The 15,554-nt window shown below is 37.9% G+C and overlaps 1 protein-coding gene across 11 annotated transcripts in view; it reads right to left on the bottom strand.

Moving 5' to 3' along the window:
- LOC143026595 (uncharacterized) overlaps positions 1 to 15,554 on the bottom strand; it is a 321,375-nt gene that overhangs the window by 163,127 nt on the left and 142,694 nt on the right. For 10 of the 11 annotated variants that reach the window (XM_076187254.1, XM_076187255.1, XM_076187256.1 and 7 more), the window contains one exon: positions 13,328 to 13,426. The exons of the other annotated variant lie outside the window; for it this stretch is intronic. In XM_076187254.1, the coding sequence (XP_076043369.1) occupies positions 13,328 to 13,426 (99 nt within the window). The remainder of the gene's footprint in view (positions 1 to 13,327; positions 13,427 to 15,554) is intronic. 11 annotated transcript variants of the gene reach the window in all.

Genomic DNA, 15,554 nt, shown 5'->3' with positions numbered 1-15,554 from the left:
CTTCCATTCACCATCCTTGTTTCCCTCTCATCTTAGCACCTTGTGGAAGGGTTCCCTTTGTCTCCTGCCCTCTGCCCAAGTTAGAAGCAATATAGCAAGACACAGTACATCCACATCAAAGCCACTTCTCTAAAACCAATTAAGTGAAGCAGCCTTGATGTGGGTGTACTGTGTCTTGATGCATTGCTTTCTGACCAAAGCAATGGGCAGGAGACAGGGATGACACCTTCATCCAGGAGGAGCTAAGATGAGAAGGAAACATGGGTGTTGGATAGGAGTGGAATGGGTGCGTGCCTTTGATTTGGCTACCTCAGTTGTAAAGGGGAATATGCCATTGATATAGACATAGCCTGGTGGCATACTTTTATTTTGTGCTGGATAATGACATTTCATTCACCTGAGCAGCCCCTACATCTGCTGAAGTATACACAAATTTCCTTGTAAAATGGGTACACCTGAACAAAAATTTCTATAACAACAAATGCAAAGATTTAACTCAAACATCTCATAAGGACACACAGTGGATATTGACAGCCCATATCCAGATGTCATTGTCTAGATATATTAAACCAAAATCTGAACCAAAATCTGGTAATTTTTGTTCCATATCCACATGTTTTTGTAGCCAGTTACATAAAAAATTCAAAACCCATGGACCAAAGAATGAATTCCATGAGATCCTAGAAATTCTCTGGACTAGGATCATGCCATACCCCTATGTCTGGATTGGGATGGATGTTCAGTTTTTGTCCAGAGCAGAATGCCTGCATCTGTCTTGATTGCCACCTATATCTCATAACGTGTGCTCTCTCTCCTAGACTGACTGTATTTTGGTTTTGAGATAATGTAGTACATGGTGGCATTCAGGGCTTCCCTACCTTTCAACTCCTATTTTCCCTCTACCATCTTCTGCTGTGGATGTGCTGTGTCTTGCTGCATTGTTTCTGATCCAGACAGTGGGCAGGGGATATGGATGACCCCACATACACAAGGAGCAAAGATGAGAGGATTATTATGGTCATAAAAAGTCTATCTGACATTGGTTCCTTGATGAAGTTATGATAGTCCTTGAAGACAAAACAGAGGGAAGAGGAAGAATGCAGGAAAATCTTTGGCACTACAACCTCAAGTCTGTAGTATACAACTGGGTGAATTGATAACTCATCAACAGGGAGCATACATATGGGGTGAATCACTTCATTCATATGCCAATCCCCAATTTCTCTGAGCAATACTCTAGTCAGTTATCCTTATCTAAAAAAGCTCTTGGAAGGATCAGTCAACTTTTCCTAGCCACAACTTCTTCGGGCATCCCCTTCATTTTCTCCACCAAGGGTTGTCTCTTGCAAAGATCACCCTGTGAAGGGGATCAGTATCAGGGAATTAAATCTCATGCACATATATAGTAAACTCTAGCTGGGGTCTACATTCATGGATTATGCTGATGACAGTTCTTGAGTGAATCTTATGAGCAACACTGTTTGGTCCATAGCTATTACAATGATACCCCATGATTTTCCAAAGGCACTTGGTAACAAAGATGTTGAGATGTCAGCATTCAGTATAATGTTTCACAGTCACACAACAATACAGGGAACACTAGCAGCTTGAAGATTCCCATCTTCATTCTGAATAAATTCTTACAATGCCATATACTCAGGTGGAATAAGTTCATAACACCATGGCCCATATAAATACTTCAAAGGACCTCCTGAAATGACCCACCACTGCTATACTACTACCAAGCTATGTAAAACCTTCCAAGACTCCAATGTCACTGTCAAAGCAATCTCAACTCTTGTGCAACGACTCAAAGGCTGCAACCAGGACCTCCAATGATCCCACAAGAATTACAGTATCACTGGCAAAGACCAGATAAGCAACCTTAAGCTTAACAATAATGTTTTGGGATGACACTAATTGACAACTGTCCCAATACCCAGCCCATGTTTGGGTGTGGATACACCCCTGCCTCACTCCTGAATTAAAATGTACGAAGCCAAACATGTCTCCTTCGTACCCCTGAACATTCTCAGTACAAAGGTGTAATACTGACATCAGGTCAATAATCCTTGCAGGTATCCCACAGATTCAAACAAGATCCCAGAGCATTCCACAATGCAGCCTTTTGCATTCTGTCTATATATATCAGTGACAATAAACCACAATTCAGTGAAATAAACCAAAATACTGAGGCTCACTTTAATCCCCAACACTTGCCTTGACTTGCACTTCCCCATCCACAACAAAATGTAAACAGACAATCTTGGCAAGTCCCCAATGCATCTACATATAAACCAACCTTATGTAGTCTGAATGTATCATAATGACAATAAATCATAATTCATTGAAATAAACCAATACAAGGGGCCTCACTTTAATCCCCAACACTGGACAAAGTCTGGAAATGGAGTAAGAAGAGTGAACTTCAACATTAAGAAATGTAGTATAATGGAAATTGGAAAAAACAAAAATAGAATCTCAGGTCAATATATAATTGGTACAAATAAAGTTAAAAAAGTAAACTCGGAAAGGGACCTAGGAGTAACTATCTCAAATGACATGACACCAGACAAACATGGCAACAAATGAGTCGGGGAAACTTTTAACTTATTGAGATCAATGAAAGTAGCCTTACACTACATGGATGAAGAAATGGTAAAGAAAATACTAGTTACACTGATAAGACCAAAATTGGAATATGCAGCATCACTATGGACACCTAGAAAAGCAATGACAAAGATGGCACCAACAATTTTCAATTTGACATATGAACAAAGATTTGATAAACTAAATTTACCGACCCAAAGAAGAGAAAGAGGTGATTTGATAACCATTTACAGAATTATGAACAAGATGGAAATTCTTGATAGGGATGACCAACTAAATTGGGACAGAAGAAATACAAAAGGACACGAGAAGAAACTCAAGAAAGATGGTTACAGAAGAGATCTGATAAAGAATAGCTTTCTACACAGAGTGATAGATATCTGGAACAAACTGAATGAGGAAACAGTGAGTGCTAAAATTATACATGACTTTAAAAGAAAAAACTGGATGCAGAAAGATACAATAGCGGGTCACTACGAGCATACTCTTCCCACAAAATACAACTATGTAAATACTTCCCCTACCCCACCACAAAACAATCTTGCAAAGTATTCATTGCATGTACATGTAAATCATCTTCATATATTAATTCTAAATACACCTAAAATAAGCCTATACTTAATCCCTAACACTCATCCCAACTTGCACCTCCCCAATCATTGCCCCTGGTATTTCTTGCAGGAGATCAAATCCGCCACAAAATGTAAACAATCTTGGCAAATATTTATTGCATTCACCCGTCATCCACGAGGAGCCAAGAAAAGAGGGAGGGAGGGGTAGTGAATGGGAGTGGAACATGTGGGGATAAATTGGGTGGGAGTGGATTTATGCCTTTGACTTTGGCTATCTCCCTTGTACATACATATACCAAGGCTTTCCCCCCCCTTACAAGGGAGGTAGCCAAAAAGGGAAAGGCATGAAATCATTCCCACCCATTTCATCCCTGAATACACTCCACACCCCTCCCACTTATCTGAATTCCCTGTAGTGGGGGAAAAGAATACTGCCACCAAGTATTCCCACTTGGATCCTAAGAGGCGAGAAGAAAGGGACGGGGATTGGGACTAGGCATCCTTCTCCTTGTAGCCCCACAGGGGACTTAAAAAAAAAAAAAAAAAAAAAAAAAGAGGAGAGAGAGAAGGCTATCTCCCTTGTAAGGGGGAAAAAGCCATTGGTATATCTATATATATGTAAACCAACTCTACATATTTAGTCTAAATAATATCACAGAAATGGCAACAGAAAAAAAATATGTTGCACATACATGTAAATCAACCTTATGTAATTTGTCTAAATATATCACAGTAAACCAACAATGTTTTTTTTTTTTTTTTCTTCCCTGGCCATCTACATTGGGTTTGGGTATGTTATCTATGCATTAAGAAGATGATGGGAGAAGACAGAAGATAGGGGTGAATGGAGAATGGTTGCGTATGGATGATGTTGTGATGCATGAAAGTGAGTTGGGGGATGGGGGGGTGAGGGAGTATGGTGGATGTACTGTCTTGTGACACTGCTTCTAACCCAGGACAGTGGACAATATGCAGGGATGACCAGTCATCCAGGAGGTGCCAAGATAAGAGGGAGGGAGGAGGGTAGAGGGGAGTGGAGTATGTATTTATCTAGTTGTATTATACAGGAAGGGAGCTATGCTTGTGGTGACCCATCTTTGTATCTTTCAGCATCAAGTTTTTTCTTAAAATCTTGAATAGTGTTTGCATACACTGTTTCCTTATCTAATCTATTCCAGGTATCCACCACTTATGTGGGAAGTTTTTTTTTTCTTTTGTTTTTTTTATCTCTTCTATAGTTATCCTTTTTGAGTTTCTTTTCATGTCCTCTTGTATTTCCATTGTCCCATTTTAATAAATCATCTCTATCTAGGATTTTCATTCCTTTCATGATTCTATTGTCAGTAGATCTCCTCTTTCTCTTCTTTGTTCCAGAGTTGGTAGTTCCAATTTGGACAATCTTTGCATGTTAATTTGGTGAGGGTTGGGGATGGAATGGGTGGGAGTGGTTTCTATGCCTTCTCTTTTGGCTCCCTCCCATGTACGGGGAGAAAAAGCCTTTGATATATGTAAGAAGATGACAACAACAATGAAGAAGATGATGATGATGATGATGATAATAATGACGATGAAGGATTTGTAAACCACAGTTTTATGAAGGGTTTGTAAAGCACAGTTTTAAACACAAGATCCACTTCCTGTGTAGGTACAGTGGCTGGCACTGTAACTATAGTACGAGTACTTGATGCCTGGGCTAGGCTGTGATTGTCTGACTCAGCCATGTGTGTCTGTTGCTAAGAAGCCAGGGTTGGTTGCCATGTATTATAAAACTCCTCAGAAATGCTTTGGGGCCACAGAATCACTGATTATGCAGTTGTATCAAAGAATAAAAACAAGTGTCCAGCAATAAAAATTCACTGGATTATAAAAACCCATGATTTAGGTGGACCTGACAGAGCTACAGTCCACCATTTCAAAGTCCTGTATAGTTTAGGTCCTCAGTCAATCTGACATCTTTATATTCTCCAGTGTCTCATATGATACCACACCACTTCTAGACTTTTTCAATGAATGTCCAATTGAATGTTTCCCAATGCATTATTCAGCAACATTCTAAGTTTTATGTCTGATGATATACCAAACCTAAAAAGGGTCCTCAAGAATGCTAGGCATTTTAAGACGAGATGGTTTCCACACATTCTTTGGCACCCAAAGTTGATAAGGAGAGTGAAGAACAGATAATTACAAGCTGTTACAGGATATAGATAAGTTATAAGAGTGGAGTGAATCAAACAAAACATTCGATAGTGAAATTGAATGGCAAACCCCTTCAACTGGAGGGGAACCAAAGAACTCTTAGTCTCATCAGGGTTCTCATGGTGAAAGTAAGCAAAACAAACTAAAATCAATCTCAAACATGGGCTTTGAACAACATAAGGAAACTTCAATAAGTCTGGAAACAGTTCTTGAGAACCATACTTGACTGCACTTCAAAAGCATGGTTCCCAAAAATCTGGAATACAAAGATACCCTACAAACTATACAAAACAAGCATGGAGAATGACAACAGGCTACACTAAGGTCACCCCAATAGGGCATCTGCACACAAAACCAAAATCTTAACAGAATATCTATCTGTATACCCATCTCACTCCCATTTGTTTCCCTTTTATCATAGCTCCTTGTGGCTGAGGGGCCATTACTGTTATCTGTCCACTGTCTGGGTCAGAAAAAATGCAGCAAAACACAGCACCTCCACTGCAAGGCCCAACCTTTACCCCCACCATTTCATTTACATGAAGATCCTTCCTCATCATCCCCTCAAGCATAAATAAAGATGAGAAATCCCCTTGGGCTGGGCCATGTCGAGGCATCCTAGATATGGATAAAGACAAAAATCTGATCCACTTGACAACAATGTTACAGTGCTGGGGCTGCCACATAAAACAAAATACAGAATATTCAGAAAATGGAAACCAAAAAATTTCTAGATCTTGATGATTACACATTTGAAGAATGACTGAATACTGTTGAATTGCCAACAGTAGAGGAGAGACCAACACCAACAATGATAACAGCACCTTGGTTGTCTACATTACTCTAGTAATGCCATGTCTCAACACATTCAAGGATTGTAATTCTTTTAAATATGCCAAGCTAGAGATGATGATGTGGAGGGCCTGCATTTTATGCTACATTCCCATCCATTGCCTGAACTAAAAGTCCTATCATTTGTCCACAATGAATTAATTTTTCCAGCCTCTGACCTCTGTCCTGTCCATCTCCACTCCAAGTTGCATCTGCATTTCTATTTGATGACAGTGTGGGTTTATCTTTTGAGTCAGCTCATATGGATAGATAAATACCCTACCCCTGTGGTACCTCTCCCACGAGGTGGACAAAATATACTTTCCTTAATATTTTTATGCCACTGGACCAAACAGATACTCTGTTCTGACAATCCCCTGGTCATCTGGGAGCAAACAGATCATGTAACAAGGCACTCATATGATTAGCAAATAGTACTGTACATTCATTCATTATTCCTATTAATGCAAGTGTTTGACAAGATCCACCAGTGTAAAACAGAATGAATATATATTATTCACTCTATTGTAATAACCTGTCACTTCCTTCATGGGTGGTCAAATACTATAATGCTTTATCTTATTCCAAAAAAGCAGCTCCACAAAGACAAAATTCCTTGAAGAGAAATATCTGGGACTTTCATCCACATAACTAGATAGATAGATTGAAAAAAAAGTGAGTGAGAGAGAGAATAATAAAATAAATCAAATGAAGTAAAAATAAATAATCAAAAGGGAAGAAAAAATAAAATATAAGGAAATCTATTTTTCCTGTGGATGCTTCAAGAAGCATGAAGAAAAAAATTAAAATAAAAGGATGTAGAGAGGCATAATAAATAAATTAATAAATAAAAAAGATCAAACTAAGTAAAAATATATAATTATATGAAAAGAAAAAAGAAAATACAAGGATAATCTATTTTTTCCTGTGGATGCTTCATCAAGGGGCATGGAGCCTAGTTGAAACAATAATCAAATCAATTGGCAGCAGTCAGAATATATGTGGCTCAGGAATATAGATTTGAGGAGTTGACGTGACAATGAAGAACATCTCATGCCATTGTCAAGGGGGGGGGAGTGAGAGAGGAAGAAGAGAGAGATAGAGAGAGAGAAAGGGGAGGGAGGGAGGGAGGGAGGGAGGGAGGGAGAGAGAGAGAGGGGAGAAAGAGAGAGAGGGGAGAAGGAGAGAGAGAGAGAGAGAGAGAGAGAGAGAGAGAGAGAGAGGGGAGAGATAGAAATAGATAGGGAGGAGAGAGAGGGGGAGGGGGGAGGGAGAGAGGGAGTTAGGAAGAGAAGAAGGAGCAAGAGAGAGAGTGGGGGGGAGAGAGTGAGAGAGGGGGAGAGAGAGAGAGGAGAGGAGAGAGATAGAGTAGAGAGAGGAGAGAATAGAGAGGTGAGAGGATAAAGGGAGAAAGAGAAGGGGAGAGAGCTCTCAATGATGCATAAAAACTTTTTGGCAGGTCCCAGTTTGCTAAATTGTGAATATTTACCCCCCCCTAAAAAAAAAAAAAAAAAAAAAAAAAAGGGTGGGTGGGTGTTTCCTTGATTTGTTGTCCCTGTCCCTTTGTCTCTCTTGCAGAAGACCTGTAGCTTTCAGGAAATTTGACACAGACCCCAGGTGGGACAACAAGTCACTTAGGGAGAGATATTGTGTTGTTGTCTGGGGATTGTAGTCTAATGTGTTCTGTGTCTTCTGTGTAGAGGTTGCATCTGAAGCAGCTTAAATCTATGGCCAGGCTGATTCTGTGTTGGTACTGTCTTAATGCTGGACGGTGTCCTCAGTGTGGTTTTGTCAGGTGTGGGAGGTTTCTTCTCCATGGGGCTTATGTCTGAGGGGGTGGTTGTTGTTGTTGGACTATTGAGCTTGGTGGTCTTTCTTTGGAGTCAGTGTTGTATTAGTGTGGGGTTGTTCTATATCACCAGCTAAAAGTGAGACAGGGACCAGTTGCCAGTTGTCAGCTCTCCATATGTAAAATGGTTGAAGAAATACAGTTGAAACTGAGATATATGTATATATCTTGGGCCCTGTCCAAAAACCCAGTGTCAGCCCTACAAGGCTGCACCTCCTGATGGAGGTGAGGAGGTTGACCGGTTTGGAAGCTTCACTGTCACTCTAGCAGGATCACCACATACAGGTATCTGTCATTGGACCCTGTCTGTCATATATGTCTGGAGTTACACAAGATTTACTTATGCATTTTTAACTTAGAGCAAGCTATATTTACAGGATACTTATTTGACATACATGTTTATATATATATATATATATATATATATATTTTTTTTTTTCTTTAACACATTTCTGGACAGCAATGCAACTCAGTGGTGATTTCAAAGCCCGTGCCATGCAACAGTCTGTGTGCTAACCATACCAAGCATAAAAATCCCTCTTGTGATAAGTAAGAACCACACTAGCATGCTTGCATTCAGGACATCATCCAGCATTAATACAGAATCAACACACAACAAGCCTCGCTGTAGAACCAAACTGCCCTAGATGCAACCATCACACTGAAGATCCAAAACACATCCAACAATGCACCACATTGACAATCCCCAGACATCAACACAGTTTTTCTTCCTTGAGTGACCTATGGGCCAACATGAAGGCAATTAATGGTTACTTGGGTATCCTACAAGAGAAAACTGGTGCAAGATTGACTGACCATACCGCAATGGCAACTGCCAACAGTTATAGCTGATTTAACACCATTTGAGTTCTTTATTGTATATACACCAACAATTTTTGCTGATTAAACACCGTTTGAGGCCTTTACCTAGTTGTATCATAAGAGAAGGGAGCTATGCTCGTAATGACCCATCTTTGTATCTTTCAGCATTAAGTTTGTCTTAAATTCTTGAATAGTGTTTTCACACACTGTTCCCTTATCTAATTTATTCCAGGTATCTACCACTCTGTATGGTAAGCTATTCTTTTTCAGATCTCTTCTATAATTATCCTTTTTGAGTTTCTTTTCATATCCTCTTGTTTTTCTGTTGTCCCACTTTAATAAATCATCTCTATGATTCTAGACGCAGTAGATCTCCTCTTTCCCTTCTTTGTTCCAGAATTTGTAGTTCTAATTTGGACAGTTTTGCTTGTTGGAGTCTTTTCATGTAAAAATGTTCAAACTCTAAGTATAATCAAACTTTGGTTTCAAATGTCTCATTTTACCAACAAATTGGTTCATAAGCCGAATTTCAAATTCATAATTGTGTCAGTTGCCATATAACAACTCAGTTGTCAAGAGAAGTACAACATCACTGCATGCATCAGTCACACTGCAGCCCTCACAATGAGAACATCTGCTCTGAAGTATTCTTTGATTTTGAACATTTTTCTTGTGTTGTGCAGTATAGTGGAACCTTGGTTCACAAACATCTCTCTTCATCAGCAAATCAGTTCATGAACAATTTCTTAAAAAAAAAAAATAATAATAAAATAAATAAATAAACTAACTAAATCAGGTGATGCAATGTCTCAAATGACAAACATGTAAGCCAGCAACAATATGGGGCAACAAGCAGGGAGTATCTGTTGCAGTGTAGACACAAAATTTTGGAGAATGATATCAACCTGATAAAGAAGTAACAAGCTACAGCACAAACATTTTCAACAACAATGCCATGTCTCACTTTACATTCTAAATCCTAGGCAAAAACAAATATCATTGGACAATTGAAACAAAATGAAGCAGAAAAGCTCAGGGTCATGTGGTACTGAGAGATGGAGACTGCGAAAAGGAATCCCAGAAAGACAATAACCTGATGTTTTTATGGAAGGGACCTACCCTTCCGAACAATAATATTTCTCCCCTTCTCTTTCCACATTACCTTCGACTTATGCTGTCAACTCTCCCCTATACAGATATGGTGCACTCGTATGAATTTTTTGTCTATATTTTATCTGTCCCCCTCCCATTTTTTATTTTTATTTTTTATTTCTGTATGAACGTATAGAAAGTACTGTTGTAAAAGTTTAAATGGGCAATCAGCTGGGGTCCTGCACTGGATTAATCTAGCATCCATGGATTTCTATGGATCCCCCCCCTCCCCAAACATTTGACCATTGACCAAATTATATTTCTTATAGTCAATGGTCACCAGATTGTATATCTTCATTTGCTATGAATAAAATGTTACCTTCTACATTAGCAGTGGACAAAATCCACCAAGGTCCACGCAACGCCGGACACGTGACCTGAGCCCCCGTCCCTTCCTGCTCACCTCACTACTTCTGTATAAATACACATTGTTCTCTACCCTGTAATTCACATCTGCTGAAGAGGATCACAGTTAGTGATCAAAATATACAGATCTTTATACTTTCGCCTATTCTTCTCCGAAAGTGGGTTATCAGTATTATTATACATATATACATATATATATATATATATATATATATATATATATATCAAATAAATAAAATAAAAATAAAATAAAAGAGGAATCATTGGCAACGACAAAGGAGGACGAGCACTTAGGAATTTTAATCAAGGATGACCTATCATTGGAAAGTCATATATATATATATATATACATGTAGTGAGAGAGAGAGAGAGATAAGGGGAGAGGGGAAAAGCAAGAATAATGTCTTGTTTGCTCCAGAATGGACTATGCAGCAGCAGTGGTGTGGTCACTACAGCTAAGGAAACATAAAGGAAAATTTGAGGTAATACAAAGGGCAACCAAGATAATCCCAAGCCCAAAAGGAAAGTCATTTGAAGATCATAAGAACATAAAAATGAAAGAGACTGCAAGAGACCATATGGCCTACACTAGGCAGTTCCATGTCCATTACCACCATCTTCCCCATCCATAAAGTTATCTAACCTTCTCCTAAAACAACCATTTCAGTATTCCCTACATGGTTAATAAGTCTATTCCATTTGTTAGCCACTCTATTGTTAAACAAATTCTTGCCTATTTCCTTCCTAAATTTAAATTTGTCCAATTCAAATCCATTACTGTGATTCCCGCCCTATTGCCTTAATATGATGACCTGGTCTGCATCACACTTGTTAAAGCCTGTGACCTACTTGAACTTCTCTATTAGATCACCCCACACTCTACATCTTCCCAGAGAATGTAAATCAATGTGCCTTAGCCTGTTCTCGTATGGTAAATTTCTGAGCACATGTATAATTTTGGTCATTCTCCTCTGTACTGATTCTATATGACCACATAGTCAAGGATGGGTCTAATCATTGCCAGATAGCATTTGATAACTACCATGAGTTGGGAAAAACTGAGACAAGGACTTCCCACAATGGAAGTGCAAAGAGAGATGTGATAATGATATTTGCATCAGATATAGGAAAAAATGAAATCTGCTGATATGGGATGAAAGATCAACAACAGGTCATACTAACTGAAAAAATAAGAAAAGCAAGATTACTTAAAAGATGTTGAGAAGTATAACTTCACACAGCTGCATGGATTTGTAAGATTACTTAAAAGATGTTGAGAAGTATAACTTCACACAGCTGCATGGATTTGTGGAACAAGTTGGATGAAAATATAATCTAGAGCAGTGGTTCTTAACCTGGGGTACCTGTAGCCCCATGGGGTATGAAACCTTAAACCTGAGGATACCAGACATGATAGCCAGTGCAATGGTACTGTATATTTACCATGAGAAAGCATAATGTGCATTCATTGTATCCTACTGACATTTTTAATTTGAAATAAAAAAGTAATTGAATACATCTATTTCCTCATCAAAGGTTTGTATCACTAATCCTTTTCATATGTTTGTATTGTGTTCATATTGGATGGGGTTATGAGAAAAATTTCTGAGATATCATGGGATCCGGGTGCTGAAAAAGGTTAAGAACCACTGATCTAAAGCAACAATATAAATGAACTTATACAAAGCTTGATAAATTGAGGCAATGACATAGGACCCCAGAAGCACACCCTATATACAACTAGGTAAATGCATGATGAACACTTATGAAGATAGATATCAATGATTATTATACGGGACCACCAATAGGTACCTGCAATTGAGACATATGTCACAGAATTATACCTGTTGCCTTTCTTGAAAACCTGTCCATACCCTCACTTCCATGAGGGTGTAGCCTTGTGGAGCCCTAAATCTATATATACTTAAACTGTATTTCTTCCACTTTTTCAAACAAGGAGAGCTGACAACCAACAACTGCTCTCCTACTACCGGTGACACAGAAACTGTCCCACATGAATACAGCACAAACGGTCCACTTCAAATGGTGGTCCTGCTAGTTAGATACTTGAGAATTATTTTCATGCCACCCATCTTCAAAACCTGTCAACATCCTCGTCTATGTGTGAAGGAGCAATTGTACTTTTAAAACCTCTCACCAGCCCTGGTGAATGCTTTCTATTAGAAAGTAAAAAAATTCAAAATTCACTGGCTATATTTATGAAAACAAAGTCAAATTCTCCACTTTCTAATGGTAGTTCACCACAGCTACAGAAAGGTCTTTAATCTTTAGTCACAGGACCAGACCCAAGATCTTTCTATTACATTTTTACTGTACATTATTTCCTTCACCTTTTCACATAGAGTTGACAACAGGCTACTCCTCTCATCCTACAACTATAAACCAGTGACACAGAAACGGTCCCACAATAATACATCACAGAAAACAGTCCAATGGTTCTACCCAAAGAAACCTATTAGAGGGCTTGATGTCCACTGTCAGCCTCTGCGGTGCTGTGGGGTTTACAGTCAGTGAAGCTCAAGGCAATGATATATATATTATTATAATTAATTCAAGGCAAATAACAGTCCTAAAGACTACAGCCAGCCACTATGGCACAGCAGGTTTTCAGTCAGTAAGACTCACAAGCAATAATTATCATTAAGATAACAACTTCACTGACTTTTCCAAACTATCTCAACAAACATGGTCAAGCTATTGGGTCATTCATAATATGTTTTAGCTTCCATGTACAAGGCAATCGCATAATCACATGAGCCTTTCCCCCAGCTCTAAAGCCTGGTTTACACAATCAGTGTCAAGACACAGTGACAATTCAAAACTCCAAAAATCAAGTCATTAAGCACAATGAACCATCAACCCTACTTCAACCACACATTCAGAGCACTAAATATACTGGCAAGAGCACCTGTAGTGACGGGCGTGCCAGTGCATTTGCAGGCTGGGTAAGGGATGGATGTTGCTGCTTTCCCACCCTTTGGGCCACAGGATTCAGGTGCCCACTCCCCTTTAGAAAGGACAAAATATGTTAAGTTAACAGTAAATAAAAAATATCATGACATTCCATATCTATGGAAGGTAAATGTGATGGTAAATTAGAGAGAGGGAGAGAGAGAGAGAGAGAAAAAAAAATAATAAAAAAAATAAATAAATAAAAAAAAAATAAATAAATAATAATAATAAATAAAATATAAATAAATAAATAAAAATAAATAAAATATAAATAAATAAACATATTCATACCTATATCCACATTTGAAGATTACAAAATGCAATGTATGCTGAAAAAAAAAAGTGTGAGGGTTACATACTGCCAGCCCCATAACTGTGGCTGAGGGAAACTGACTTAGGAATGCCTCCAATTACACCTTTACAGAGTAAACAGTAGTTTTTTTTTAGGTTAATAAATATCAAGGAAAGCTTTCAAAGCAAGATACAAAACTTGTATGACAAAACTGTTTTGTACAATGAATTTTCTACAATGATTAAATGGAACATTTGGAAATGAATAAATGTGAAAAAGGCAGTGATGGAATATGAAACAGAAGTGCCATCTTGATACATTGTTTTTCATTATTCTAATTCACCTGAAAATGCATTGGAACTTTTACATTATATTTTGTAGATGATATCTCATTTATCATGGGTCAGAGTAACTGATGGTATAAAAGATTTGCCTCCTTGTAAAATCGTGAAGTCAAACTAACCAGATAAAAGGATAATTTGTTATAAGCTGTTTCTATGCACAAAAATATGCACGTGGGTAAATCATTCTCAAAAAACTTCTAGGTTTTTAAGAATATGCAGGTGTAAAGGCAAATCAGATTGGCCATGAAATAATATCACATCATTTCATGTATACCTCCAAGGGAAATGTATTACATTTCATCTGCATTTAAAATGATAAGTACATGCAGATATCAGTGTTTGAAAAGCAGCTAACTTTTAATCCATTTAATAGGACATTATCTTTTAAATGATCAACAGTTACTCTGATGTGTTTCCTCAACCACAACTGCTCAGCATGCATGAGTTGCCAGTTACCATTATATTTCATTTTTGTATTTGTATGAAGATTTTTAAGAAACAATACTCTTTTGGGTAACTGTAAATCAACCATACTAGCTATCACATAAGTAGTACAGGATGTGACTGAACACTCTTGCTTATCAGTAACGTCCAATGGACCAACACAACTGATTGTGTAAACCAAGATTTAGGCAATATATTTTCCTGAAAAGACCCCTTTTTAATCATAATTTGGGGAGGTAACATAATACTAATGAGCCAAAGTAATACACAACAACTTTTATGAAATGTAAGCCAAGCTGCATAAATTTCTTTCAGCACATTCAATATGGTTTTGCTTTTCACCATCTGGTAAGTCCTTGAGAAAGCATGGGAATACAAACAAGGAACTACAGTATGGTTTCATTGATCTTAAGCAAACTTATGATAGTGTTTATAGACCAGTATTAAGGGAAACCTTGGATAGATTTCATATCTCAAAGTTTGGGAAACAATGAACAGAAGCTTTCAAGATATATACAGGATTAAAACAGGAATGTATTCTGTCCCCATTACTATTCAATTTTCTTCTTGAGAGAGTGATGAGAGAAATGCCACAAAGACCTCAAAAAATATGTATGGAGGATGGAAATATTGGAGTTTTAGGATATGAAGATGATACTGAAATAACAGAGGCAAATGAAAATGCCTTAAGAAGCATAGAAGTATTTGAAGAAACTACTAGAAAATTTGGACTCCATATAAAATGTGAATAAAACCAAGCTGATGTATGTAACAAAGGGAAGCAAAGAAGGATCAGCGCTGAAGAATATGAAATGGTATAAAAATTCAAGTACCTGAGATCTAAAGTGCTCAATCAGAATGATAAGAGTAGGGAAATCAAAGCACAAATTGCAGCAGCTAACAGATGCCTCTATAGTGTAGAGAATATTTTGAAAAAATCTAATATTATCAGAAAGAGCAAGTATAAGATACATGATACCATTACAAAGTCAGTTTTTTAGTACAGATGTGAAATGTGGGCAATGAAAGTGGAGATGGAACGAAGGTTTTTGAAAATGGTGTGCTGAAAAAGATTTTGAGCCCAATCCCAGATCCTTAACAGG

Source organism: Oratosquilla oratoria, chromosome 6, assembly GCF_046742065.1.
Source record: "Oratosquilla oratoria isolate Oo_2021 chromosome 6, ASM4674206v1, whole genome shotgun sequence".
NCBI classification, from domain to species: Eukaryota; Metazoa; Arthropoda; class Malacostraca; order Stomatopoda; family Squillidae; genus Oratosquilla; species Oratosquilla oratoria.
Note: the sequence above shows the minus strand (reverse complement) of the source record. Positions and strands in the feature narration are given on the sequence as shown.